The sequence below is a fragment of the Crotalus tigris genome, unplaced genomic scaffold (assembly GCF_016545835.1).
Source record: "Crotalus tigris isolate CLP2741 ecotype Arizona unplaced genomic scaffold, ASM1654583v1 scf7180000019364.2947544272:3078424, whole genome shotgun sequence".
Classification (NCBI taxonomy): Eukaryota; Metazoa; Chordata; class Lepidosauria; order Squamata; family Viperidae; genus Crotalus; species Crotalus tigris.
The window spans coordinates 453,782-477,714 of record NW_024097500.1 but is presented as its reverse complement, the minus strand read 5'-3'; the positions used below and the strand labels follow the sequence as shown (position 1 = coordinate 477,714).

General features: G+C 59.7%; 1 protein-coding gene across 7 annotated transcripts; it reads left to right on the top strand.

The window, feature by feature from the left end:
* The first annotated feature begins 788 nt into the window (after positions 1–788).
* On the top strand, positions 789–23,879 carry MARK4 (microtubule affinity regulating kinase 4). 7 transcript variants are annotated; one of them, XM_039361936.1, is made up of 18 exons: positions 789–980; positions 8,864–9,061; positions 9,459–9,512; positions 11,295–11,343; positions 11,966–12,031; positions 12,177–12,247; positions 12,570–12,626; positions 12,988–13,224; positions 13,799–13,918; positions 14,575–14,674; positions 14,921–15,030; positions 15,421–15,577; positions 16,482–16,699; positions 17,578–17,681; positions 18,311–18,580; positions 20,425–20,504; positions 21,288–21,332; positions 21,995–22,201. In XM_039361936.1, exons 1-18 carry the CDS (start codon positions 930–932, stop codon positions 22,057–22,059), a joined length of 2,052 nt encoding a protein of 683 aa, XP_039217870.1. In that variant the 5' UTR covers positions 789–929; the 3' UTR covers positions 22,060–22,201. The 7 variants fall into 7 exon arrangements, with proteins under 7 accessions (XP_039217870.1, XP_039217869.1, XP_039217865.1 ...); XM_039361933.1 differs by lacking the exon at positions 789–980 and adding an exon at positions 5,297–6,788 and having other exon boundaries at positions 8,795–9,061; XM_039361932.1 differs by lacking the exon at positions 789–980 and adding an exon at positions 5,302–6,788 and having other exon boundaries at positions 8,795–9,061; positions 15,418–15,577.
* The last annotated feature ends 54 nt before the right edge of the window (positions 23,880–23,933 follow it).

The following is a 23,933-nucleotide window of genomic DNA, read 5'->3' as shown; positions in this document are numbered from 1 at the left end:
GCTCTTCCTCCTCCCTCTGGTTGCCCGGCTTTCGGCCTCCGCGCGCGCTCCGAAAAACATCCTTCCAGGTCGCTGCGGCTTTTCAGGGACCAGAAAGCGGCGTGACTTCGGGAATAGCAACCGGACTACGCCGGCTGGCCTTGGGAGCTGCTTTTCCCGCTGCCTGAGCCCCCGGCGGCCTTCCCGGCCCAGAATCGTCCTTCGGGCGGCTTTAAGCAGCTCGGGGGCGCTTCCTGCGCCTGCCGTGTGTCGTCTACCCGGTCCGGCCTCCTCTTCGACGCCCTCCTTCCTTTCCCCGTTCTCCCTTCCTCCCTCCTCCTCCTGCGCGACGCCCGCCTCTCCGGCCGCCCGGACCAGCCGCTGCCTCGACCCAGCGGCCGATGCCGGCACCTCCCTCCATGGATCCGGATTCCCCAGGCAGCAGCCCCCGCTGAACGCGCCCCGCCTGGCCGGGGGGGGGCTCAGGAGCCGCTCCGGGCGACGGGGGGGGGCTTCCCGGGACTCGCATTGCGTCCGCTTCTCTCCTCCTCCTCCCCCTCCCCCCCAGCGCGGGGACGCAGCCACATGGGGGGTGGCAGGAAGCGCCGCTACCCCTTCCTGCCTGCGGGGAGAGTGCGGCGGCCGGGCCGGGCACCGAGGCGGCAGTGACGGCGAGCGAGAGGCGGCGGCCGAGAGCGGAGTGTCCCCGGGCCTGCCTTCGCGGCGGCAGCCCCGCCACCCACCCCCCGCCCCCATGGCCCCCCGAGCCGAATAGGCGCCGCTCAGCCGCGTCTCCGCTCAGAGGCGCCCCCGCCGCTCCAGCCGCCTCCCTTCAGCCCCCCCTCTCGCCCCTCGCCCTCCGAGCGCGCCGGGGCGCATGAGTGGCCGCTTGGGGGAGGCAAGCGGCCGTCGTCGCCCCCGCCGTGTCCGGGCTTGGACACCGGGAGAAGATGTCTTTGCGCATCGCCCTGGCGGCGGGCAACGAACGCAATTCCGAGCCGGTGAGTCTTCCGCGGCGGCGGCCCCTCCTATCAACCGGGGCCGGACGAAAGCCGGGCTGGGTCGGGCGGGCGCTGCAGGGAGCCCGGCGTTGGCGGCGGGGTTGGCAGCGCTTCCGCGCCGGCTCGGCTCCCCCGCTCCGGGGCGAGGGTGGGGGGTCGGCGCCGGGACCCGCGGAGCGGAACACGAGCAGCTCGGGTCTCCCGCGGGACCGAGCCTCAGGGCGGAGATCCCCCCGTTGGGCCGGCCGCCGGCGCTCCGCGGCTTCCCAGGCAGGCCCGCGAGGGGGCCGGAGCCCTGGCGGAGGTATTAGCGGGCCGGGAGGTGGGCCTCGCCGGGGGCCAGCGGAGGGGCTTCCGGTGAGCGGCCGAAGCGAGGGGCAGCCCGCAGCTCCCGGCAGTGACTCTGCTGCTTTTGCCGCGCTGCGTGCGGCCTCGCCCGCTACAGCCCGGGGGGGGGGAGGCAGGAGGCGGCAGGCAAGCGGTCAAAGGGGGTCCTTTCCGAGGGGCTGGGAAGCGGGTCTCGGCCGGAGATCTCGATGGCCGCCCCAGCACCCTCGGCTGCCCGAAGGAGTGCCCCAAAGGTGGGCAGTGGTCTGCAGGCCGAGCCCCCCCAATTCTCTGCATACTTCCCCCCCCCCCAGGCTTTGGTCGCCTCCACAGACACCCAGGAGCTCCTTACTGTCCCGGAATACTCTCCCCGGGGAGGGGATGTCCTGAGTGCAGACCTGCTTGCTCGTTATTTGGTGTCCCCGGGGTCTCTGCCCAGCTGTTTCCAAAGGAGAGAAACAAGGAGTATTCTCCCCCCTCCGCATCATTTAGTCTGAAGCATGTGTGTTTGTGCCGGCCCTTCTTCTGTGGGGCTTCCTCTCAGAAAAGCCTACACAACATGCCATTTTCAGGACTTCATGGGGGCCCTTATAAGTTGGCTCTTTCTTGATGTGTTTGTAACCAAACTGCCTGACCAGGTTTTGCCAAAAGACGTTAGAAGCAAGCCTCTGTGTCCTTGGCCAGGCAGAATGGCGGGTGTGGACTCTGAGTGTCGTGTGAATGCCCGTGCCTTGCGCTTTAGGTGCTGCCTGGATCAACCTAGCCAGTCCCCCCCCCCCCCGAGGCTGAGCTACTTCTACCTGTTTGGCTGCATCTGGATTTGTGCCCCTTGTCAAGGGCTGTCCAAGTGGGGGAGACTGTCAGCAAATAGTCTCTGGGGTTTTGAGGGGAAGGTGGGTGCAGGCCCTAGTTTTGCCTCTGACAATTCCTAGATGCAAAAAGGCCCTGGGCCCCAGAGATTCTCAGGGCCACCAAGCACAGACTTTCTCCGCTGTTGATTGACACCCTAGCAACACTAGCAGGCTATTCTGAAGCCGTGTGGGACTCCAGTTGCAGTGGGCGGGTGTATTTATGTCTGTGCGACAAAGGATGTCACCTCTTTTCATGCTGAAATCCCAGCTTCCTGTCGCATCTCCTTCCGCGTGCTCGTGGACTCTGCTCACCCACTTGGGAGGGGGCTGTTTCCAGCCTCAGTGCCCCCACCTCCCCGTGCTGGTCCTTGCTCGCTTGCCCCCCCCCTGCCCCACGGCTGCTGTCTGCCAGGCCTTCCTTGGCTCAGGCCCCACCCTCTCTGCCGCCGCCACTGCTGTCAGCCACATCACCAATCACCAAGGCTTCCTGAAGAGTGCCGCACCGCTGTGTTGCCATGGCAGCGAGGTCCTCACCATGGCAGCCAGCTAGGCATCGCCCCTAGCACCTGCGTCCATGGCCAGTAGCTGTCAAATGACCAGGGTGCCTCTGAGCATGTGCTGAGAACTCCTTTGGCCTGCAGGTGAGCAATGCAGCCTGCCCCTACCTGCCTGGGCCTGGGAGTTCCGGGTGTGGCTCCAAGCAGCTTCAGCCCAGCAGCTCACTCAGATCAAGGAGTACAGAAAGTGTGAATAACTGAGTGAGACAGGAGGTGCCATCTTGCTCGAGAGCTCTTTGCCAAACCAGTTCAGGGGGGGGCGCCTCCAAACAGGGCCAGGCAACTGCAGCTCCTGGTAGCCCAAGCCAGTGAACCCAGTGAAGAACAGCTGGAAGGCCACAGGTCCTGCCTGTTCAAAGCCACGAGTCCCCCTCCCTGCCACGAATGCCCCTTCCCCAAGCTTCCAAGGGACACCCAGAGCTCTGTACGAAGCTGGTGTGGAGGGGAAGCTGCTGCCCCTGGCCCCACGTTACACCCTTGAGGAGAGCGGCGGCTCCAGAGTCCTGAGACTTCGGTCATGCCAGGTTGGCAGAGACTGACAGGCACCATCTCCTGCTTTGCAACCTTGAGATTCCGAGCTCCCTGCCTTCCCCATGGCCTTAGCCAACAGCTTCTCCTTGTGCGGCTGGGCCTTGAGGAGGCTGGGCTAGAGAACATCCCCCCCCCCAAGAGTTGGTCCCGGGCTGCTCTGTGCCTTCTGGAGGACCTGGTTGTTGTAAACAGCCCTGGCTCAAGGGGGATGCTACACCCTTGGTGTGTGGGCCTGGAAAGTGGGCGTGGATCCACCCCTGTGCAGGCTTTCCCTGCGGGCGGCTGTCTAGGTGTGCCCCAGCCTCCCACCCCGAGTGGGACGCTCACCCAGTTGGGGAGCTCCTCCGCCATTCCGGTTTCCCCTGAAAGAGCAGCAGCTGCTGGCTCTGTGACTCTCGGAGATGAGGTGTCAGGGCAGGGCTGCTTCCTGGATCACCTGGGCTCTCCTCTGTTGTTGTTGTGATGATCTTCCTGGATTAAAAGTTAATAACGTTTGGGGCTTCCGGGGAGTGAACGACTTGCCAGTTTGACAGAAGCCGCTGCTGAGCGAAGGTGCTGCCCTGAGTCCCAACTGGGTCCGGGTGCTTCAGAGAGCCTCCCACGGTCCCGGGACCTGCGCTGCCTCCCTGCCCGTGAGTAAACCTCGAGGGCAGCCTGAGGCTTGCAGATCTGCTCTCCGGCTTGGCTTTTGAGAGATGTGGAGCCCATGAGAGCCACAGAGGTCTGGCTGGAAATGAGGAGGTCCAGATTTGCACGCAGAGTCCCGCTTGGATCTGGGGAGAGAGGCCAGGTGCGCTCTGGGGCTCAGTCTGGGGCTGGTGTGGGTGCTGTGGGGGGCCCTTCTTCGCCAGACCAGGGAGGATGTTGGCCCTCCCGCAGGGTCCTGCCAGGGTTGGCCCTTGAGAAAGGAGAGGGGTGAGAAGCTGGGAAGGAAGGCTGGTCTGCTAACAACTTTCCCCTGGACCCCATTAGAAAGGAAGTCGTGGGGCAAAGGACCCAGAAAGGAGCCTCCGTTAAGGAGAGCGGTAGGGAAAAACAAACCAAATTTTCAGCAGTTTAAAGGTAGTAATCTAAATTGGAATGTTAGCAAGCAAAAGCTGTATAAAAATACAGGGAATGAGTAGTTACAGTTTATTTGTTATGGATTTGTTAGATTACTATCCTGGCTTTCGTCCAAGAGCTCCAGATTTTTTTACAACAACCCCGTGAGGTAGGCTGGAAAAGCAGGTGAGAGAATCACCCAGAGGATTTCCGTGGCTGAGGGTGGTCGTGGGACCGAGTGGCACTCCACCTCCCTGGCCTAAGGCCACACTGGCAGCGGTCTGACCTTCAGCCTCCTGGCTGGCTTCCTTTCCCCCACCTGTACTGGGGGAAGGGCAATACAAGACTCTGGCGAAGGCTTTCTCTTCGGATTGACTGGGGGCCAAAACCTTTTGGGGCTGAGGGTGCCAGGGCAGCTGCAATCCCTGGGCTGAAGGCTCTGGACTCCACTGGCCTTGTTCCAACTGACCCCCTTCTGGCCTGCTTAGTGACTGAAAGAGGGAACTGGCACTGAAATTCCTCGAGTCATGGTTGGTTTTACTGCAGCCTAGAACCGGCTGTGTACCCAGCACCCTTTTTTTCATGATGTGCCCAGGTTTTGCACTTGCCTCGAGCAGGGGAAAGGGGGTGTCCAAAGGACGGCAGTGTTTTGCACGCCTCAGGCATTCCAAAAGGTCCCCCCCCTGGAGTGAGAGGATCTACACAACAGGCACACACCAGGGGCACCGCCACCCTGCCATTTCCATTTCTTTGAAGCATGCAGTGCTGTTTTCCAGTGCATTATTGATGAGTGCTGAAGAGGGGGGCCGCTGTAGCCCCTCCCTCCTCCCCTTGCCCTGCGCACTCACGAGAAGACAGGCAGCGTTCCTGGGCATCCCACAATGCACCGAGGCATTCCTGCACCGAGGAAATGCAGGGAGCTTTCCAGCAGGCCTGTGTCCAGCTCCCCCCCCCCCCCGCCCAGCTGCCCAGGGAAGGAGAGTCCTCTGAAAGCTTTCTCTGGAGGAGGCCTCCTTGTTCCTCACCCCCCTGCTGAGGAGGCCAGCCAAAGTTTCTGACTTTTGCGCCCCCCCCCCACCTCCTTGGCTCCAGTCCTTGCCTGGTCAGCTGCACCGGGGGGGGGGGGCGCTCTCTGTTCTTTCCTCCCCAAGAATCCCCCTTTAGACATGGGGCCAGAAAGAGATGAGCAGCAGCAACTTCTCTCTCGAATCAGGTAGAAGGAAGGAAGGAAGGAAGGAAGGAAGGAAGGAAGGAAGGAAGGAAGGAAGGAAGGAACAAAGGAATCAAAATAGAGCACAAAGGGACCTTGAAGGTTTTCTAATCCAGCCCCTTAAGCCTTGTGGACTTCAACTCCCAGAATTCCCCAGGGAGTCTTAAAGTTCCCAAGGTTGAACCCCCTTATCCTACTCCATTCCAAACAAAAGACTATCCAATCTCTTCTTGAAAACCTCCAGTGATGGAACACCCACAACTTCTGGTGGCAAGCTGTTCCGCTGGTTAATTGTTCTCATTATTCCATATCCTGTACTTCTGGAGGGGCCCGTTTTCTTCTCCTTGCCCCATTCGGGTTTTGGAAGGGGAGCGTGCCCAGCTCCTCCCCTCGGTTGGCCTACATGGGCCGAGTTTCACATCACTGCATCCGCAGGGTCACGTGACCAAAATTTGGATGCTTGGCAACTGGTTCGTATTTATGGCGGTCGTGGTGTCCCGGGGTCATGCAATCCTCTTTTGCGACCTTCTGACGAGCAAAGTCCATGGCGAAGCCAGATTCACTTAACAGCCAGGTTACTAACTCATCGGCTGCAACCGTGACAGGAAAGGTCGTAAAATGGGGCCAAACTCACTTAACAAATGTTTCACTTAGCAACATAAACCCTGGGCTCAGTCGTGGTCGTAAATCAAGGACTACCTGTATCCAGAGTGCAGTCAAATGCTCTTCCGACGCCTTCGCCAAGCCAGGCGGGCCCCTCCTGCGCTGGGCCTTTGCCTTCCCCGGGAGAGGAATCGAATCGCGCTTCCTTCGGCCTCTCTCCTCTGCCCTGGAGACCACAAAGAAAGAAACGGAGAACCCAGATATTTCCACCCGCCCTTTAACGCCTTCGGCCCACATCCATGGCTGCGGCCATCTTGTGCACTGCAGCTGGTCCTTGAGTTACAACAGCTCATTCAGTGACTGTTCAAAGTTACAACGGTACTGAAAAAAGTGACTTTTTTCAGACTTACAACGGTTGCAGCCTTCCCCTGGTCACGTAACTTGCATTCAGATGCTTGACAACTGACTCACATTTATGACCGTTGCGGTGTCCCGGGTCACATGGTCCCCTTTTGCGACCTTCTGATAAGCAAAGCCAATGGGGAAACCAGATTCACTTAACAACTGTGTTGCTCACTTAACGACTGCACTTAACAACTGTGGCAGGAAAGGTCGTGAAATGGGGCAAATTCACCTAACAAACATGTCGCTCAGCAACAGACATGCTGGGCTCAGCTGTGGTCGTAAGGTGAGGACTGCCTGTATTCCCAGGGAGCGGGCGGTCAGCGGTCAGCGGGCTCTGGGAAGAGCCGACAGGAAATCTGGGAAAACTGACAGATGGGTCTGTGTGTGTGCTATATGTGTGTCCTTGCTGCCTTCTTACGGCTGAGTTCAGAGCCTTGTTGGTTATGAACGGAAGCCCCTGGGCCAAAGGGAATGTTTCCTGGCTGGGGATTGTGGGACTTGTAATCCTAACTCTGGAGGGCAGCTGGCTGGAGGGTCTGGGTGAGGAAAAGGGCCGCTTTGGTGCTGCTCTGCCAAGAGGATGGGGAGCCCGGGAAGAGACGCTCCTCCTGGCCGGCCCAGGGAGGGTTTCCGCTCTTCAGCAGATAAGATTTGCTTTCGGGTGGGAATCTCGCACCTTACCCTCCCCCCAACAAGTAGCTGTGTTATGGGCACGTCCCCCGCCCAGCCCAGGGCCAGAAGCCACAAAAGGAGGTTTGTTCTAACTGGAAACAAGTAACAAGGTCATCGTCACACCCGGCTCCTTCCGGGCGTCTCTGCCCGGCATTCTTCACTGCTGCAGGGAGGGCAGCCTGGAGGGGTTCTCCTCCAAGCATTTCCACCAAGGGAAACGAGGCCCCTAAGAGGTCATCTGGTGGGGCAGGTTGAGTCATGGGGCAGGCTGTTGCGAATCCTGCAGAAAGGAAAAGAGACAAGAGCTCTTTTGATCAGGTTCCCCGCTCAAACGCTCCCCCAGAATCCTGCAGGCCACCCTCGTCTTAGTGGTCTGTAAAGCCCAACTGGGAGGGTACACACACAACATCCCCCCCCCCCCACATACACATACACACACACTGTGCCATGGAGAAGGCCCTGTTCAGCCTTTGGCCTTTCTGTTCTCAGCCGTGGAAAAGATGAAGGCGAAGGTGAACAGGCTGCCTGGCCCTGCCCATCCTGGCCCCGTGCAGTCAGGCCCCCGGTGCCCACCCTTGGCTGACACATGCAGAAAGCTGTGCCCAGAACAGGGAGGGCAATCAGCGCCCAGAAGGCACCGGCTGATTGCCCGGCACAGGGCACTGCGTAGCAAAGGCTTTGGGGGTTGTCAGACTCGGAGACTGGGTTCACACTACCCCCAAACTGGATCAGTTGAAGAATCAACTGTGGTTAGTCTTCCCCTTGGATAGTTTTCTTAGAGGGTTGTGTGAATCTACTCCATTTTAGAAACATGGGATCCTAGGGTTGGGACCTCGGAGGTCTTCTAGTCCAGCCCCCTGTTCAGGACAGGAGCTTTTTACCATCTAGGTCAAAAGGTGGTCCATTTTTGAAAACCTCAGGTGATGCAGCACCCACACCACCAGGAGGCAAGCTATTCTATTGATTAATTGGTTAATTAATAAATGAATTTGGTTAGTTCATGGTTCAGCATGTTGTACAAACCCAGGAAGTGGGTTAGTTCAGTGAGTCGTGTGAACGACCCCCCTGTTCAGGAGATGGCCCAAATCCTCTGGAGCCCCAGCTGCTTCTCTGTCTCTTCCCAGCATAACTTCCTTGCTCGCTTTTCATTCTGGCTGCATTCACACATTAAGGTAGCTGGTACCGGACTGGAGACTCAGCACAGTTCCTTCACCCGCAAGCCAAAGCAAGGAGAGCAAGACCCACGATCTGAGTGTGCGCACTTCCTTGAGCAATTTGGTCTTGCACGATGCAAGAACTACCGCTTACGCACCAAAACCTGAGTTAGAAAACATGGCTTGAGGCAACATGGTAGCCGGGTCTCTTTGGGCCACCCAACTGTGCAGTCACAGAGGATCCAGGGAGCCACTCCTGGGACCAAGAGGGATCTCCTGGGGAGGAAAGTTCCCTGAGCTACTGGCCACAAGCATCGAAGGATAGTGGGGGGGGGTGAGCTTTGGGTGGTAAGCGTGGGGCACAGGTTGGCAAAGGCTTGCCCGGAGAAATGGGGCTGCCAGCAGGCAGGGCTCGTGCCCCCCTTTATGTGAGCACCCCAGTAACCCTTCCTTTGCCCCCTAGCACCAGCGCTGCCCAGTGGTGACTCTCGAGCCGGCCCCCCTGCCGGTGACGCCACCACTGTCCCCCCAGCCCTCTACCCTGGCCAGCAGCCGGTCCGAAAAGGGCTCGTCATGGTCCAGCCGCTCACTGGGTGCCCGGTGCCGCAACTCCATCGCCTCCTGCCCCGACGAGCAGCCCCACATCGGCAACTACCGGCTGCTGAAGACCATCGGCAAGGGCAACTTCGCTAAGGTCAAGCTGGCCCGGCACATCCTGACGGGCAGGGAGGTGAGTCGGCAGAGGCTGGGTGACCTTTCGGGTGTGGAGACCTGGGGGGGGGGTGTAAGAGATTGTTGGGGAAGTGGGAGAGTTCCCCCCCCCCATTACAGCTGAAACTGGCCAGGGGAGACGCAGAGCTGGCAAGCAAAGGGGAAGGTCGCTGGGCCAGAGCACAGGCGGTGAACGAGGGAAGGGTTCCCCACAGACCCAGAGAAGCGCCCGGCCCCAGGGATAGCCAGGCCAGTGTGTGGGGTGCTGTGGGTTTCCCTCTTGAATTGGCCGAGGCAGGGGCAGAGGAGGCCTGTGACCCCCTCCCCGCTCCATGGAGCCACTGAGGCCTCAGCCCAGTCATTGTGAGGCCCCACCCTGGGAGCCCCACTGATTTTCTGCATTGTATTTTCCCAAGGTGGCTATCAAAATAATTGACAAGACGCAGCTCAATCCAACAAGTCTCCAGAAGGTGAGCAAATGTTGGGGGGATGAAGGGGGGCTTCTGAGCTCAGCTGCTCACTGTATCCCCTTCCAGGGGATCTGGGGGGGACATGGAGGGAGGGGTGCCATGGCCTCATCTGCCCAGAAAGGGCAGCCCCACAAAGAGATGCAGCCCCCTCCCCTCTGCAGGCCTAACCAGCCCCTTCCCCGCCTGGCAGGCAGGGTGCCACCCTCGGAGGGAGCAATGCAGGTTGAGGTTTCCCCCCCCCCTTCCCTCTTGGCTCCCTGCCTTTCCTGCCAGCAGTGGGGGGGAGGGGAGACACTGCTCCCCATTGCCCCCCTCCGTAATTATGGCTCAGAGTCTAAGCTGGTCGCTGTGGAAACCCGGCTTCTGCCAGCATCCCAGGGGGAGGGGGAGGGACGGACCTGCTAATTAGTGGCTGGATTCTCCAGGACAAATGAGCTTCAGGGAAGAGGGGCAAACTCAGTCGCCATTGGTTCAGCCGCTGACCCTTTGGGTGCCCCAGCTTTCCTTTGTGGTGAGGGGCCAGACTCCCCATCAGTGGCCAAGGATGGTCAGTGAGAGCCCTGAAGGGAATGTGGGGTCTATGTTGTGACTGACAGGGTGGGGGTGGGGCGGAAAGCGCCCTTCAGATGCACAGAAACACACACACCCCTCGAATTTTCCAAAAGTGTCTTCACTGGGAGTGAATGAAATTGAGAGAAGGAACTGGGAGAAGGGCAAGCAGACAGCCAGACATGCTCTGCAGCATTGTTATTCATTATAATTTAATTATACAAAAACTGCTTTGGGAGATCCTCTTGAAAGGGGTTATTATTAATCATGGTTAATCAATTAAAGGCCATCCAACCCCCAGCACAGCCTGGCAAGACAACCACAGCCAATTCAGACCTGACAACCCGGTAATCCGTTATCTGCAGGTCAAAGCTAGGGGCCCTTCCCAGAGCTGGGTGCTGTAGACACTCAGAGCAAAGCGCTCCAGCAAGTGAGCCAAACTGCAAAGAGAGGGAGACATAAATGTAAGCACAGAGGAAAGGCTGCCTGGGACCAGTGAAGCCTGACCCGGCACTTTTGACGGCTCATGGCAAGTCCCCAGACTGTTTTTTAATGTGTTATTATCATTTTATTGCTAACGCACATGAAAAAGAAAAAGAAAAAAAAGATCTAAAGAGAAGCCTCTAAAACGCATCGCAATGCCTGCATCCAGTGCGATGGCTTTAAAAAATATCTTGGCCACCTGGAGTGATATTGATCCGTTCTTCCTCTGCAGCTGTAAAGGGGCCTTTCAAAGGCTGGAATGAACATTTTGGGAGCCCAAGACTTTACTCAGGGCCCTCCCAGCCCTACATTGTTGCCCTTTTCTGCATTCCAAGCCTGATGAGGCTCCCTGGAGTTTGTCAAATTCAAAACTTTTGGTACCTGACCAGACCTCGCCTTCCTCCTCCCAGCCTCAGGTCTCCTTCCAGGACCTGATCGCAGAGGCAGGCAGGCCAGGACTTACAACCATCCCTTTAGCGACTGTTGGAAATGACAGCAATAGCAGCTACAGCAAAAAGTGAAAATAATACAATAAAGATTTATGCGCAGGGGAGGATAAATGAAGGAAAAGACCCATTTTCCTTTTGCCAGCAAAACTGGACGAGCCTTCCCTTTTTACAGAAACATCCATGTTTGGGGGAATTTAAAACCGGTCTGCATTTTGGAGGGAGGGGATTGTTGGAGAGAAAAATGTTATGCTGTAGTTTTGGGGGAGGGGTCAGCTAACTCCTGTTTGGGACGTTTTTGCAGCTCTTCAGAGAAGTCAGGATCATGAAAGGACTAAATCACCCCAATATTGGTAAGAAACAGAAGTCTAGGACACCCTGTGGACATGTCACCCCCCCCCCAAGGAAGTCGTGCTCTTCAGCAGCTGAGGGGGCAGGGGAGGCTGGGGCAAAATGGGGGTTCATCTTTCAGTTCAGCAGGCAGCTTGTGGGAGAGAGGAACGGGGGCTCAGAGGGCATCAGGTTGCAAAAGCTTGCTAGATGTGGGGGTCAGAAAAAGGACCCTCCCAAGAAATGAGCAGAATCTGGGACAGAGGCAAAGTTTTGGGGAGCAGGGAGTGCTGTGGGATGCCCCCCACAAGGCTTCGCACTCCCCCAGGAAGGAACGCTGCAGAATCGCCTGGTGGGGTCTCCGTGCCCGTTTGTCCTCTTGCCGCACAGAATTTTAGCTCCCCCAATTTCGCCCAGTGCGGCGTCCCTCACTAGCGCTTGCCCCAGCGGGGGACCTTGGAGGCGGCAACAGCATTTAAGAATCCAAATAACACAAAATATTCCACCCTTAAAAAGAGACCTGCGAGGTTTGTGGGGGTGACCGGGGGAGGGGGGCAGTTGCAGCGTCAGTGAAGAAGCCCCCCCCCCCATAGAGAAGAAGCTCCTTGCTGGGGAGGCTGACTTTGCTTCTGGCTCTTTGCTCAGTGAAACTCTTTGAGGTGATCGAGACGGAGAAGACGCTCTACCTGGTCATGGAGTATGCCAGCGCCGGTAAGCCTCGCCTGCCCTTCCCTGGCACTAATGGCCCCGGGTCCAAATGTCCATGGCCCCTACCATCACACACACCCCCTTCGCTTTTTTCTGGCCCTGGCATCCAGGCTGGCCTCACTTGCCCGTCTTTTCTCTCTTCATTCAGGAGAGGTTTTCGATTACCTGGTGTCCCACGGCCGCATGAAGGAGAAAGAAGCCCGGGCTAAGTTCAGACAGGTTGGGCCTCGTGGTGCTACCGAGAATGCCCGCTCCTTGGGCTTTGGACAGGGGTGGGCAAGCAAGAGGGGGGCATTTCTGGCTGCCTGGCAGAGTTCGCTTGGGTCCCTTCACCTGGCTGGGCAAATGGGCCCCTCTGGCATGGGGGGCGGTTTAAGAGAGAGCCCCTCCTCCACTGGACACTCGCCTGGCCCAGGAGTCCAGTCTCCAGGGCAGAAGCTCCAGCTCAGCTGCTTTGCCTGGAAGGGGGCTGTGGAGGTGCTGGAGGGGGGAATGAGGGGGAGGCTTGCACCCTAGCCAGGACCCTCCTTGTCACCCCTAGATCGTCTCGGCTGTGCACTACTGTCACCAGAAGAATATCGTACACAGAGACCTGAAGGTGGGGAGTTTCAGCACTGCTGCCATCTCTCCCTCCCCCTGCCCAATTCCTGTCCTGAGGGGGGGGCAATGGTTCAGCCATCCTGGGGCAGCCCCCAAAGCTTACACCGAGGGGCTGGATTTTGTGAGGTGACCCTGGAGAAACCTTCCCCCTGAGCCTCAGTGCTTCCACCTGTAAAATGGGAAGACTTGCTGCCTGCTCTCAGAGTTGGTTGATTCACTGGAAGAGCTGGAAGAACCACGGAAGCTGCAAGTTGGGCCGCTTCTCCGTCCAGCATTTTGCTGGCCATTAGACTTCGGATGCAGTTTATTGGGCCCGGGGGCTGCAGCAAAACTTTACCCCCCTCCTTCCTCTCCCTCAGGCAGAAAACCTGCTGCTGGATGCGGATGCCAACATTAAAATAGCCGACTTCGGCTTCAGCAACGAATTCACGCTCGGCTCCAAGCTGGACACCTTCTGCGGGAGCCCCCCCTATGCTGCCCCGGAGCTCTTCCAGGGCAAGAAGTACGACGGGCCGGAGGTGGACATCTGGAGCCTGGGAGTCATTCTGTACACCCTGGTCAGCGGCTCCCTTCCTTTTGACGGGCAGAACCTCAAGGTGAGGCCGTGGGGCAGAAGCTTTGGGGAGCAGAGGGCAGCGCAGGTCGGGGCATCGCAGTTGCAAGGAGGGGATCCCGAGGTCAGCCTCTGCTGCAGTCCTCTTTGCAAAGGGGGGGCTGGCTGGGATGCTCGTGGGGGCCTGTGCCAGATGGGCTCATGGCTCTGGATCCACTCGGGACGGGCCGAACCTCAGCCTGGGGGAAAGGAAAGGGCAGCTGGGCATTCAGCACCTGGGCTTACGGCCTTCCCTTTCTGTGCTCAGGGCCCTTTGCTGTTTATTTCTTTCTTTATTTTATTAATTGATATGACGGATCTCCCGCCTTGCTGCGCAAAGCAACTTTTCTTCTCACTCTGCTCGGTTCCCGATGCCTGAAGCTGCAAAGGCTGCTTCCCACCAGGGGAACGAGTGGGTGACATATCCCCGGCACATAGCCACTGGCCTTGGCATGAGCCCCTTGGCACCCTTGGCCAGGCAGTGCTGCCCCCCCCCAGCAGACTGGCTGCCCGGAGGGATTGAGGGGGAGAGCCAGGCTGTGTCTGACCAACAGGCCTCTCCACCCCCCCCCCACCAGGAGCTGCGGGAGCGCGTGCTGCGTGGCAAGTACCGCGTCCCCTTCTACATGTCCACGGACTGTGAAAACATCCTGAGGCGTTTCCTGGTGCTGAATCCTGCCAAGCGCTGCACCCTGGAGGTGAGGGGGTCCGGCGTGGCCCAGCTCCGCTGCAAGCACCGCGTGGCAGTTTGCCAGGCCAGGGCGGCTCCAGATGCTCTTTCCTCCCTTGTGGTCCCTCTGGGGCTGAAGGAGCGCAGCTGGCACTGCCCGTCCCCCATGCCAGTTTCCCGGACACCCACCAGAAGCCGGGCCTTTAATTAGCAACCGTCTCCACAGGATCTGGCCCTCCCCACTGCTGAGCCTTCCTCCCCTGACTCCCTCCCCACCAATGACTGTAATTAGCCTAATTGACTCAAGGATAATTGCATGGTGTGTCAGGGAGGCACTGAGCAGCCCACACCCTCCCCGCCTGGCACAGCTCAGTGCGTTACAGCAGGGGTGGGGGTTGAGCCTCTGCAGGCACCCTGTAGATTATTGGGGGGCTGTTTGTGCCTCCCCTGAAATGGAGACCCATGTTGGAAAGAGATGGGGGGGATAGTCCCTTGGCCCAGGGTGAAGAATTTAAGGTGCCTCTGAGCATGTGCTGAGGACTGCATGGACTGCTCACCCGGGTGTCCAGATACCTCAGGTGGGGTTTATGAGGTTGCCAGGTGGGCACCGAGGGGGCTGCATTGGCAGGATTGGGAGGGGCCCCAGCAGGTCGATCCCCCATTAACACTTCTTCCCTCCCCCAGCAAATAATGAAGGACAAGTGGATTAATATCGGCTACGAGGGGGAGGAGCTGAAGCCCTACCGAGAACCCGAGGAGGATTTTGCGGATGCCAAGCGCATAGGTAGGGCGCCCCCCCCGCTTGGGGTTGAGTGGCCCTGGACCCCCCCCCCCCGCGGCTGCGGCTGATCCTGCTGCCTGAGCTCCCCACCTGGACAGGTGCCCCAGACTGAAGGGCCTGCTACCAAGGCCCTGCTGCTCTCCTGGGCACCAAGGCAGCCGGCCAGCATCGCCTGCCCCTGTTGGCTGTGGGGTCTTCTAGCCCCTCCTGGGCTGGGTTAACCCGCTGCCTCCGCTCCTCCCTATCCAGAGGTCATGGTGGGCATGGGCTACACCCGGGAAGAGATCAAGGAAGCCTTGGCCAACCAAAAGTACAACGAGGTCACAGCCACCTACCTGCTGCTGGGCAGGAAGAACGAGGTATGGATGCTGCCAAAGCCCCCCTTTCCCCCCCCCAGGCTGCCTCTTCGAGCAGGAGGGGCCTCCCTGATGCAAAGCCGCAGTGGGGCGGCACACGTGCTTCAGACGTGCTCAGTTGGCCAGGACTTGCCTTCGGCTACAGGGGGCAGGATTTGGATCCAGCCGAGGACCACGGGGCTGTGGGACCCATCCTGGGTGTGGGGGGTGGGTCCCTGGCTTCTGAGAAGCCGGACTCCAGCTGCCTAAGGAAGGAACCATCTCTGCCCCCCCACCCCCCCCCCTCACCCCCGAGAGTGGTGCAGCTGCCCCCAAACTGCAGGCCCGCACGTGCCTGGGGGAGCCGTGTGTGCCGCCGCTTTGAGGGTCCTGGCCTTCTGCTCTGTCCAGCAGGTGGAAGGGGGGGAGTCCCGCACCGGCAGCAGCCTCTCGCTGGCCCGAGCGCGGCCGCCCAGCGAGGTCTCCAACGGCACCAGCAAGTCCTCCTCGCACGCCAAGGGCCAGCGGGCCTCCTCCACATACCACCGGCAGCGACGGCACAGCGATTTCTGTAAGTGGCCGGTGCCCCTGCCGACTCTGGGGCACCGAGGACCCCTCTTGGGAGGGTCTGGTGACCCCCCCCCAGCCCCTGCCCGGAGGGCCTCAGGCGGTTCCTGTTCATAGCATCCTGGCTTGCAGACCCCTAGCCCTTCTCTTAGCTTTGTCTGAACCAGAATGCCCCCCACATCATAATATGGGAACACAGCAGTTGTGTGAAGCTGAGGCTGGAGGGAGCTTGGGGTCCTCTTGCAGGCAGGGGTTGGCTTGATAGCCTCGAGGAGTCCTCTGATCCCTCTAAACTCCAGCAGCTGTGGAGCTCTCTCCTTCCAGAGGTTTGAGGGGCATCCAAGACGGCCAGCAGGTTGAGAAGGGGAACGTAACACGGGTAGTCCTCGACTTACAACTGAGCCCAAAATTTCTGTTGCCAAACAAGACAGTTATTAAGTGAGTTTTGCTGCCTTTTATGACCTTGTTGTTAAGTGAATCACTGCAGTTGATAAGTTAATCACCTGGTTGTTAAATGAATTTGGCTTCTCCATTGTCTTTGCGTGTCAGGAGGTCACCAAAGGGGACCACGTGACCCCGGGACCCTGCAACCGTCATAAATATGAGCCAGTGGCCAAGAATCTGAATTTTGATCAAGGGACCATGAATGGATGCTGCAATGGTCATAAGTGTGAAAAACAGTCATAAGTCACTTTTTCCACTGTGTTGTAACTTCAAATGATCACTAAACAAACTGTTGTAAGTTGAGAACTACCTGCTTGAAAAACACAGGTGTTTATTCTGTTTTCATCTGAGAGGAAATTGAAAAGAAATTAAACCCACCATAGTTTCCGTCCTGGGCCCCTTGGTCCCCCTCCTCAAGGTCACTGGCCGTCCCCCCTGAGAATGCCCCCTTTCCCTCCCCCCAGGCGGCCCCTCGCCCGTGCCCCTGCACCCCCAGCGCAGCCCGACCAGTGCCGGGGATGGGGAGCTGAAGGAGGAGCGGATGCCCTCGCGCAAGGCCAGCGGCAGCGTGGTGAGCAGCGGCCGGGGGGGCCTCCCGCCCTCCAGCCCCATGGTCAGCAGCGCCAACAACCCCAACAAATCGGAGATCCCCGACCGGCGCAAGGACAGCGCAGTCAACACGGTAAGGAGGGGGGGCTGGCGGTCTCAGCCTCCTCCCTCAGCACGGACCCTCTTTCGGGGGGCAGGCGGGGGGCCAGGGTCATTCCCCCAGGGTCCGGGGAGAAAGGCATTCCTTCCCTGCCAGGACCAAGGGGCTTTCCTTGGACGCCGGGGGTTGCAGGATGGGACCGGAGAGGGTGCCGGCTGGTTTCCGAGCACCGCCCGGGTCCTCCTGGGCCCGGCATTCATGGAGCCAGGCAAAAACTGGATCCCAGCCGGGTCTCCCCAAATCCAGAACCTACTTTTCTGGTCACGCTTCTTGTGTCCAAGCCGAAGCAGATCCTGCCCAAAGAGGTGCTTGGATTAGGTGACCTCTGGGGCCTCTTCCGTGTCTGGGAAGAGTTGGAAGGGACCCTTGAGATCTGCTAGTCCAACCCCCTGCTCTGGCAGGAAACCCTATACCATTTCAGACAAGTGTCTGTCCAGACTCTTCTTAAAGACTTCCAGTGTTGGAGCACCCACAACCTCTGGAAGGAAGTCGTTTCACTGATTTAATTGTCAGGAAACCTGGAACTAAGGAGGAATTTCCTGACAGAATAAGTAATCAACGGAACAGAAGTTGCCTCCAGAAGTTGTGGGTGCTCCATCACTGGAGGTTTTTAAGAAGAAATTGGATAGCCATTTATCCAGAATGGGGGTCTCCTATTTAGGCAGTGGGCTGGACTAGAAGACCTCCAAGGTCTCTGTTAATTCTGTTAATGTCTAAGTTGCCGAATACGATGCTGAGAATCTGATGCAGCTGACCCCATTCCATGCCCCTGATTTCGGGGGCCCCGGAGCCCCTCTGGCCTACCTGGCCCCCAGCACCCAGGCTCTGAACCGGCCGTCTTCCTGTTTCAGAATAACATCCCGTCCAGTATGATGACCCGGCGGAATACCTACGTCTGCACAGAGAGACCTGGGGGCGACCGCCACTCCCTGCTCCAGAATGGGAAGGAGAACAGGTGGACTTGGGTGGGGCGGGGCGTGTGCGGTAGCCTTGTGGTGGGTCTGGGGCAGGGTGTTTCCACCGTGGCCATTTGCAGTTGAGTGCACGTCAACTCCCAGAATTCCCTGGCCAGCCATGTTGGCTGGGGAATTCTGGGAGTCGAAGTCCACCCACCTTCAAGTGACTGAGAAACGCTGCATCTGAAGATGTATTCTCATTTCCGGAGGGAAAAACAGAAGCTGTTGCATCCCAACAGGACCAAGAAAGCCATGTCCATCTTGGTAGCAGCCCCCTCCCAGAAGCCCCCTTTCCTTCTCCCCAGAGAGGAGTGCAGGAGGGGCACAGGATGCCTGCGAGCGCCTGCCCCACGGCTCCTGAGTCGCCCTGGGCATCCCACCGAGGAGCAGGGCCTTGAGTCATCTCGTGCCCAGAGTCCAGACTCAGGGTCAGCATCCCAAGGAGGACGGGGTCACTCTGGCCTGGAGGGGCTGCAGGAGGCCAGCTGTGGCTCAGGGCTCAAAGGCCAAAACTTTGGGATGTCTCAAATCTTTTGCCCCAAAGTTCTTCTGGGCCCCCCATCCGCCCTCGTTGGTGGCGAAGAATCTTGCCACGCCCTGAGTGGCCCTCTGCTTCCTCCCCCCGCAGCTCGGGCACCAGTCGGGTGCCCCCGGCCTCCCCCTCCAGCCACAGCATTGCCACCTCCTCCTCCTCCTCCGACCGCAGCCGGCTCTCTCGCGGCACCAACATCCGCAGCACCTTCCATGGGGGACAAGTGCGGGACCGGCGTGGCACCGGTGTGCAGAATGGGCCGCCCCCCTCGCCAACCCTCTCCCACGAAGCCCCCACCCTGCCTCAGAGCCGCAGCCGGGCCACCTCCAACCTCTTCAGCAAACTGACCTCGAAGCTCACGCGGAGGTAAGTGGCCGGGGGGGGGGAAGCTGGGGGGGCTGCAGCATTGGCTCCTCCACCCCCCAGTTAGTTTGTGGACTGCAGGCAGCTCCTCGGCCCCTTTCCTGGCCCCTCTGCAGATAACATACAGGCAGTCCTCGACTTACGACCACAGCTGAGCCCACAATGGCCGTTGCTATGCAAGACAGTTGTTAAGTGAGCTTTGCCCCGTTTTACAACTTTTCTTGCCACCGTTGTTAAGTGAATCACTGCAGTTGTTAAATTAGGAACACGGTTGTTAAGTGAACCTGCCTTTCCCATTGATTTTGCTCGTCAGAAGGTGACGAAAGGGGATCCCCTGACCCCCAGGGGACCCTGCGACCGTCATAAACACAAGTTAGTTGCTAAGTGACTGAGTTTGATCACATGACCACAGGGATGATGCAACAGTCAGTCATAAGTGTGGAAAAAAGCCGTAAGCCACTTTTTTCTGTACTGTTGAACTGTCACTAAACAAACGGCTGTAAGTCAAGGACTCTCTGTACTTCGAAAGAGGGAGAGAGTGAAGGGGGGAAGGTTGGGGGATGTTTAGCTCCTCCGTTCTACTCCAGAGCGAGCCAGGCCTTCAAGACCCTCCACGGCCCCTCCCCCAGTACTGCCCCACTGGGTCAGGCCCCCCCCTGGGGGTCTCGGAGGCTGCCAGGAGCAGCTGCGCCCGGCCCAGCAGGAGTTTGGTGCCCGCTTGCCTTGAGGCTCTCCCATCTGAAGGAAGCTGCCTCTGCCCCACGGAGGCCCCCCTGCGCAACCCCTCCTCAGCCCCCCCACCCCGGCCTTGGGGACCCCCTGTGAAGCCTTCCCCAGGTCCTTCCCAGCCTGCTTGGCCCTGGTCTGCCACCCAGGGAAAACCAAGGGGTCTCTTCCCCTCCCCACCAAGTCCTTGCATAGCTGCAGCCGCTGTGCTGGCGAAATAGGAAGGAAACTGCCTGTTTTAAAGGTGGGCAGTTATAAACCTGGCAGAGGCCCTGGGAGTCGGGGGCGGGGGGGCTTGTAGATTTCCTAAATGACGGGGGCGAGGGGGATGATCTCTGACAGAAAGCTGGGTTGCCTTTGAACACCCCCCCCCCGGAGGGCGAGCAAAGGAGCATGACTTCTGGGTGGGGCACGCATGGCTTCTCAAGCCCCCCCGCCCAGAGGCCTGGGCACAGCTGCTTCCTCCCCAGCACTGCTTAGCTGAAGGCGGCTGTGTCCCCCGGAGACCCTCTTGGGAGAGGAGAGGGAGGCTCTGGGCCACCCCCTGCCCAGTCCCAGCTGCTGGGACTGGGCAGTCCAAGGCAGGAAAGTTAGAACCGGAAGCCCCTTCCCCCAACCAGGGGGGCGTGGAAGTGAAGGGCCAAAGTCAGAGGCAGCCCTACACTGAAGGATTCCATGGGCCCCACAAGTCCCTTGGCAGGGCTGTGGGGCAGAAAAGGTGATGGGCGGGGCCTTGCAGGAGCTGGGGGTCTTTGTGGACTGAGGAAGGAGCCAGATCCCCGAGGGGGGTGAGGGTGTCAAAGGCGGCAGAAGGAAGGGCGGGCAGCTGCCTGGCTGACGGAGGACACGGAGGTACAACAGGGCAGGGCAGGATTCACACTCTGCTTTTGGGGGGGCTCAGCCGGAGCAGCCTCTGGGGGGCCTCTGTGAGGCAGTCCGAGGTGAAAGGGAGCCCGACCCCGAAAACCAGCTGGAAGGAGCTTCTTCCCTGCACATCCTGGGCTCTGCTTCCTCCCCCCCCCAAGCGTTTGCAGCCTCAGAGGCAGGACCAAACCCCCCCCCACTAACCTCTCTTGCTGGCTCCCCACGCCCCTTTCACTCTGGCTTCTCTCTGTTTTCAGGGTCACTCTTGACCCCTCTAAGCGGCAGAATTCTAACAGGTGCATCTCGGGTGCTTCAGTGCCTCAAGGATCTAAAATCAGTAAGTGGCTGCTGCCCCCCCCCGCCCCCTCCTCCCTCTCTGCTGCTGCGGCTGCCTTTCTCGCTGCCTTCTTCCCCCACCCTCCCCCTTGCTTGGCTAGAGCCCTTATTGACCCCCCCACACAGGGATGCCTTTTGGCTGCGCCTGGCTGCTCCAGAGCGCCTCCCTCCCCCCCCCCGCTGGCTTTCCCCAATTCCAGAGGTGCAAAAGGGGATTTCCAGGACTCTTTCTTCTGCTGCAGGTGGGAGCCAGGCCCAAGGTGCCCCCTGCCCCCCAGAGGCTCTCAGCAAGGCCGCCTAAGAGCCCGCCCAGCCCAGGGCCCGCCTGTGGGCGCCCCAAAGCCCCTCGCACAGGTGGAGGCAGAGCAGCAGGCCAGCTCCTGCATGGGAGCCCTGGAAAAGCCCAGCCTGCTCCCTGTCCTCAGCCAGGCGGTCAGCTTGGGCCTCGGCTGCTCGGCCCTGGCTGCAAGGCACCCAGGCAAAGCAGCCGCCCGAGCCCCTGCCCCTAGAAACAAGGAGGAGCCCCCCCCCTTTCTCTGGGCAGCAGACTCTGGGACTGTGTGGCTCCGGGAAGCCCCTCTTTGTAGTCCTGAATGGCAGGAGCCAGGCTGCCCGTGTGCCCCTGGCCGCCTCCCAGGGGTTCTGGACCTGGAGGCTGACGGTGGAGGGGGAGCTTCCCCGGATGAAGCCTGGTGGTGCACCCCACCCGCTTGAGGGAGGGGGGCAAAACCCATGGCCACTCCCCACATCCTCTTCATTGCTGCTCCTCTCTTTTGCCCTGCAGGGTCGCAGACGAACCTGAGAGAATCAGGGGACCTGCGCTCACAAGGTGAGTCGGGGGGGGGGCGCCCCCCCTGTCTGTGGGAAGGCTGGGTCGAAAGCTCTAAAGGCCAAAGGGGGCTGACGGAGAGCGGGGGGGGGGGTGGCACTTCAGCTCCTTGACTGCAGCAGGAAACCTTGGCAAGAGGAGCCAGTTGTATTGATTTTGTTCCCTCAGCTCAGTTGCAGAGTTCAGCTGGGGGGGGCATGAGAGGAGGATTGTGTGGTGTAAACGTGTGTGTCTGCAGCCCAGCTCAGTTTGGGGGGGGCGGAGGGGGCTGGCTTTACCTCTGCAAACTAGTCTGTGGTCTTCAGGGCTACCTAACCTGTTATCTGGATTCGTCCAATGTCTACAGTCCGCTGAAGTTTATTTTTATTTATTTATATTGTGGCTTTATTATTTTTATGAGTAACTCAAGGCAGCAGACGTACCTAACCCTCTTTCCTCCTCCTCCTCCATTCCCCACAATAACAACAACAACCCCTGCCTGAAGCCAAGATCGGAAAGCCAGACAAGGCTAAGCAGCCCCCCTGGGCATCTTGGCTGGGCCGGAGTTATGGTGCAGCTGGCCGATCTCTGCCCACAGCCAGGCCGGGGTCCCCCTCCTCGGGCCTTCGGGGCATCTGCCGCTTGCGCCCGCTTAGCAGGCTCCTGCTCCTCCTTGCCCGCAGTTGCAATTTACCTTGGCATCAAAAGGAAGCAGAACCCCGGCTGCTCCGATTTACCTGGAATGTGAAGCTGACCAGCACCCGCTCCGCCGAGGCCATCCTGGCTGCCCTCTGCCAGGCCACGGACTCTGCCAACTGCTGCCGCCGCCAGACGGAGCCCTTCGTCCTCTCCTGCACCCACGGGAAGAGCGCCAGCGAGCACTTCTGCTGTTTCGAGGTGGAGGTCTGCCGGCTGCAGCGGCTGGGGGGGCTGCACGGGGTGCTCTTCCGTCGCCAGGCCGGCACCTCCCTGGCCTTCCGCAGCCTGGTGGCCAAGATCACAGACCAGCTGCAACTCTAGGGCGGCCCGGCCTGCTCCGTGCATTGACTGACCCCCAGGCTGGGGAGCCATGCGGGGGAGGACGTGGCCCCGGGGCTCTCCCCGCTTTTCTCCAGGGCCCAGACAGTCCTTGGGTCAACCTCTGCTGCCAGGGGGATCCCCAGCTGCTGCCCCGGAAGGCGCCTGCCAGCCTGTCAGTGGTGCTAGGAGGGGGACGGGGAGGGCAAGAGGGAGGGGAGAGAAAGGGCAGGGAAGGGCGCTGGCCCCTCCTCTAGCCCCTAATTGGGTGGGGGAAAGGCTGGCCGGCCTTCCCTTTCCCAAGTCACATGGGGGAACTGCAGGCCGGACTCTGGTGAGCCCCGCTTCCTCTGTTGTACAAAGAGGACCCCTGCCCATCGTGCTGTGCCCACCAGCCATGACCTTTTCACGCGCCACTTCATTGCCATCCAAACTCCAGGAGCTCAAACGCTTTCATTTCCCCAAATGGAGAGGGGGCGGTTTTGGGCTTGCCCATAGAGGGTCCTGCCTCCCTTTCCTGGGCACCCACAAAAGCTGGCCCCTGGCCCCAGCTCTACTCTGGCTGGAGAACTGGCTCCCCCCCCCAGGAATTCAAACCCTCCCAGGACAAGGGGGGCCAAATGTGATCAGCAGTGGGGGGAGGCAGCGAGAGTAGAGCGCAGCTGACCTGGGGTAGGTGCTGAACTGAGAGAGGCCACCCGACTGGCAAAGGCGCTCTGGGTCTTTGCAGCGCCACGTCCAGCCTTGCCTTCCGTGGCAGTGACATTGGCACCCGACCGGGCGGGCAGCTGTGTGCTCAGGCAGTTTGGGCACCGGAGGCCCTCCTGCCCAAAGGCCTGCAGGCCAGAAGGCCCCGAGCAGTGGGCAGCCAGCAGGACCCTCACGTCTCCACGCAGGCCTTGTGACCGGACTACGAACCAAATCTGAAGCTTGAAAGAAAATGGAGCTGGCGCCGAAACCCCTCTCGGAGGGGGCTGGTCCTCCTGAGTGGCTTGAGGGGGCAGAATTCAGTCACCCCAACGGCTGCTGGCCATCTCGGGGGTGGGCACGAGTTGGCAGTGCCAGCTGCCCAAGCAGCTCTGCTCAGGTGCAGCCGGAGGGCCGTGCTGGGGGGCCTGTTGGCACCTCTCCACGCTGAGTGTTTGGGCCCCAGCAGTGTGAAGGAGCTGCAGAGGGGGATTGGCACAGCGGGTGGCAGAGCTTCCAGGCCTGGGCTCGGGTTGGAGCTGTTTGGCCAGGGGGAGCTGGTGGGGCTTGGCGGACGGGCCTGGAGAGGGAGAGTTGGCCACTCCGGTGGGGAAAGCTGCAGTCCCCCCCCCCACTTTCCCTCGTTTACTGGGTGCCCCTGCTGTGACTTCCCCCCTCCCCTCAAATCTGGCCTCTTGGGTATCCCCCAATCTGTACAGATCCCTGTATATAATAATACCTTAGCCCCGTATCACTGGGTAGAGATATTAAGCGCCACCTTTTCACCTCTGGACAATGTAAGTTATTCCGGCCCCCAATGACGGTCCATGCCCAACCCTCAATAAACGTAGAATCTCTCCTGGCTCCGTTTGGTCCCTACGGAGCTGAAGGGGGGGGGGCTGGTTGCTGACAAGGTTC

Coding starts and splice junctions, on each gene's coding strand:
- MARK4 (XM_039361929.1), top strand. CDS start 6,639: ATGGGGAAACCAGATTCACTTAACAACTGTGTTGCTCACTTAACGACT. Junction 6,789..8,794: donor GGCTCAGCTGTGGTCGTAAG/GTGAGGACTGCC, acceptor TTTGCCCCCTAG/CACCAGCGCTGCCCAGTGGT. Junction 9,513..11,294: donor ATCCAACAAGTCTCCAGAAG/GTGAGCAAATGT, acceptor ACGTTTTTGCAG/CTCTTCAGAGAAGTCAGGAT.